General features: G+C 45.3%; 1 protein-coding gene across 1 annotated transcript; it reads right to left on the bottom strand.

The window, feature by feature from the left end:
- Window positions 1-598: 598 nt before the first annotated feature.
- Window positions 599-3,781, bottom strand: dmrta2 (DMRT-like family A2). The gene is made up of 2 exons (XM_078258156.1): window positions 2,926-3,781; window positions 599-2,326 (listed from the first exon to the last, which is right to left on the bottom strand). Exons 1-2 carry the CDS (start codon window positions 3,386-3,388, stop codon window positions 1,434-1,436), a joined length of 1,356 nt encoding a protein of 451 aa, XP_078114282.1. The 5' UTR covers window positions 3,389-3,781; the 3' UTR covers window positions 599-1,433.
- Window positions 3,782-4,000: the final 219 nt, after the last annotated feature.

Here is a 4,000-nt window from a genome sequence, read left to right as displayed (position 1 = left end):
TGCTAATCGGTTATAATCTGTATGCATAGGCTACTGTATAGAACCTCGTGCATGTTACTTAAGAGGAGGAAGAAGAAGAAGAAAGCACATATTGTCACTAAAAGATTGTTTTTCTATTCCGGAGCCAACATTTCTTTTATGAAATGTTTAGGCGCTCAAATAAACACACTTTATGAAATGTGTGCAATGTGGTACTTCACGATTCATCCGTGCTGTTGACATTTTGTTAAAAAAAACTTCTGTTTTATGTTTGTCTACTTTATTGAGATTCTGTATAATCCAGATTATTTCTATTTAGCAAGAACAGACTGCAGTCAGTAAAGTAATGTATGTGCACTTATCTATCTATCTATCTATCTATCTATCTATCTTCTTCACCAGTAAACACCTGCTAGCAGACCTCTGTGGATTTGCTGTCAGAAACAAGAGTTTTACCTACCTGAGGCCAAAATATCTCACACATTTGGAAGGATTTTAGTTTATGGTTTTCGATGCACCCTTCACAAATTCAAATGTGTTACACATGGATGGTATATTCTATATCAGTCTCAACACAAAATAATTCTACTTTTCCACTTTCGTTAAAATAACATTTATTTCCAGCATATTCATACAATGTGACAGCACAGCTTGTAACATTTGAAGATGAACTGACTTGATCCAGCACTTTGTCACAAAAAAATTGAGCTGACTAGCGGATAAATGAAAGTCAAATATAGCATATTACCAAATGCAATATTTAATACAGGCAGTTGGAAATTAACTAAACAAATAGACGAGATAAGTGAAATAAGACATAAGAAAAAAGGGGTGGCATTTACACATCATTAGTTCAACTTGTACATCAGGAAATAGGGTTAATATCCGTCATCTACATGGTATAATAACTTAATTTTGACTCATTTAATATCCCGTGTGTGTGAGAGAAATGCATATTTAAAGTTTGATTTTAAACATCATATGCACTTCAGTTTCACCAACCAGCTGAGAAATGTGATGGGCTTTAAACACGTCATAACGCTTACTTTATTTTAAATCCTGCAGAATTGACATACAATTTAGTAATAAAAGCACGTGTATAGTTTCAGTTTGTGCTGGGTTTACTTTTCTACTTTCCCAGCTTCGTTGTGATTTATTTTGGAATCTATAAATATCTTTTCAGCTTCACTCTATTTTATTGATCAACTTCATACCTGGGGAATGTCATCCAAACTTTCTTAGTCAAACATATAAAATTATTTTTGAAAATTACACATAAGTGAGTTTAGTTTTTTTTTTGTTCTTCTTTATCTCAGACCATTTGACTACAAGCCAGATAATCCTATTATGTACAGTAGCCTGTAGTCAAAACACATCACAGATTTTCGCCAGAACATTCAACACTTGTGGCTACAAATACAATGTAAAGTGTCTCTGTGGTCAGTCCACCAGACTCACTGTTTTTCCGGCGTGTTGTTGACCAAGGGCCCGTACAGGCCGCTGGCATAGCCTTGCTCCTTGTGTAACATTGTCCTGTCCCTTATCAGGTCACTAAATGCATAGTCTATCGGGGGTCTGAAGCCCAGGGTAGGCATCAACCCGGTGGTGGAGTAGGGCGTCATGAAAGCCAGTCCCCGGCTGTGCGCAGAGTAGGCCAGCCGCAGAGGGTTCAGTCCTAGGTGGGTGCCCAAAGGATAGCTGCTGGGGTCGGCGCCGAAGTGCGGGGAGTTTGGCTGGAGAGGAGAAAATGCAGAGCGGTTACTGAGCGTCATGGCTCCGGGTAACATGGGCCTCGTCGGGGCGGTTGTGGATGCGGAGGACGGCGGAGGCTGCTGTGCGTTTTGGAGCACCCTCTCGGCCGTCCACGTCTCAGCTGTCCCGGCCTTGTTGGAGCTCTGAGCGCCGCTGTTGTTGAGGATCTGCTCGATGGCCTGCACCACGTCCTTACCGCAGCCTTGCAGGACGAGCTCCAGGACGCTCCGCTTGTGGCTGGGGAACACTCGGGTCAGGATATCGATGGCGTTCATGTGCCGGGCCCGGGAGGCCGCAGAGGAAGGGGAGGGCTCCTGATCGTCTTTGTCGGTCTCAGAGCCGGAATCAGAGGCAATGGAGCTCACGGAGCCAGGAGTTTCCCCTCCGTCTTTTAAAGGCTTGGAGACCGGCGAGCTGATGAAAGACTCGCTGTCTCCGTTCTCTGAACCCGAGCCATGTCGGCCGTCTGGGGACGACATGCCCGGGGCCGAGTCATTTTCGGTAGACGCCGGTTTCCCCATAGCAGACTGCTGAGAGGTGGCGGATCCGGACAGCTGGCTCTTTGAAAACAGCTCATACTTCTGGATACTTGACTCTGTTGACACAATCAGAACATCACAGTGTGTTAGATGGGGGTCCAAAAATAGCCCAACATATGAATGTTACAGTAGCCTATAGGCTGAGTAGACCTGATAGAAAGTCATAACCTGTGAATTAAACGGCAACAGAGGTCAATAGTCTAAACTAAATCACAGGGATAAAAGAGGCAGCAATTAGGGTTAGGAAAAAGAACAAGTTTGTTAAACAGTAGCCTAGCGAACCCTCAAACTGCAACAGCTGTTACCGAAACAGTCTCAACGTAGAATAGGCTACCTGATAAAGTCACCAATTTGTTTTTATAGTAACATGCTAAACAAAATCTATCTAGGCTACTAATCAGTGTCTTAGCAAACAAATTGCAAGCTCACCAACACATGCCATTCAAGTTTAATACAGGCTAAATGAACGGAAAAATCATTATTAGGCTATAGGTCTATTTATTGAGATTGCCCATTTGAACTTAAGTTCTCTATTAGGCCTTCTGTTTCCTGGTTTCACGGTGATTTTAAAACTGAAGCCAGAGGTTTTTCACTGCTCTAATAAAAACAACAAGAACTTCACTTTTTCTTTAATGCATAACGCTGCTCCCCTCACCTGAGTTACTCTCGCTGTTGACAGAGGTAAACACCTCGTAGTTTGGACGCGGTGGGATGATGCCGTTGGCGGCGGCCAGGGCGAGTCCCTCCGCCGTGCCGTAGAGCAGCTGCAGCTCTCGGGCTTCGTTCTCCTCCTGCGCCTGCTGCCGCCGCAGCGCCACTTGCGCTGCCATCACTCGCTGCCTCTCGGCGATCAATGTGCACTTGGCGCACATACAGTCCTTCCAGCGGCAGTAGCGCTTGTGACCCTTCAGTGCGGAAACCACGCCGTGGTTCCTGCAGCGGGCACACTTCGGGGTGCGCGGGTACTTGTCCGCGGCGCGCAAGATGAGCGGAGGGCCGCGCAGAAGGCTGCTGGCCATGGACACCGGGATGGAGGCTGCTGCTGCTGCTGCTGCTGCCGCTCCTGGGTGGACTTGAGAGGCAGAGGACACTGTGGGGTGCTCCGGTCTCAGATCCATGCCCGTGTTCCTCACTGATGTAACTGAACTATAAACTAGGAAACGGCTTTCTTTTGAACGAGTTGTTTTAGTTATGCTAGTGTTGAGCCGTTCACATCTGCTCAGCGGTTCTCAACATCTCTGGGCAACAGGTGAAGTCAACGATGTCTTTCCACTGATGAGAATATGGTGCAAGAAAAAAAAACTATTACCGAAACTCTAAAGTAAACTGTTCAAGGAGTCTGCAGAAGAAGCAAAAATATGAAGATATTGTCGAGTTAAAATCCGAAAAGAGCAGGAGCCTAGAGGAGAGATCATTCCTCCCCGACAGAAAGTTTAAACTGTCCAGGAGGAGCCGAGGTTGCTACTCGCCGCAGCCTGAGACACTAACTTCCTCCAGAGATTGTCAGTGGATACAGGTCCCTCTCTCCCCTCTCTATTGTTGCCCCTACGTTTTCATTAGACAAATTTGACAACAATGTGGCGTCTGTCATTGGCCAAAGGGGGAAGGAGCAATCTGATTGGCTTGCCTCTTTTTTCAACTGTGTCTACCTGAGTTCTTATTCCAAATATCAAGTGTTAAGAATCTGAAGGGAGTTCCCGGAAAGCTAAAATCGATTATTTTATAGGTTT

This window comes from Sander vitreus, chromosome 9 (genome assembly GCF_031162955.1).
Source record: "Sander vitreus isolate 19-12246 chromosome 9, sanVit1, whole genome shotgun sequence".
Classification (NCBI taxonomy): Eukaryota; Metazoa; Chordata; class Actinopteri; order Perciformes; family Percidae; genus Sander; species Sander vitreus.
This window is presented reverse-complemented; position numbering and strand designations above follow the sequence as displayed.

What these genes read in the sequence shown, in the direction of transcription:
- dmrta2 (XM_078258156.1), bottom strand. Translation starts at nt 3,388, where the DNA reads ATGGATCTGAGACCGGAGCACCCCACAGTGTCCTCTGCCTCTCAAGTC. An exon ending in CAACAGCGAGAGTAACTCAG is followed by an intron (nt 2,327 to 2,925) that starts GTGAGGGGAGCA and finishes TTGTGTCAACAG; the next exon opens with AGTCAAGTATCCAGAAGTAT.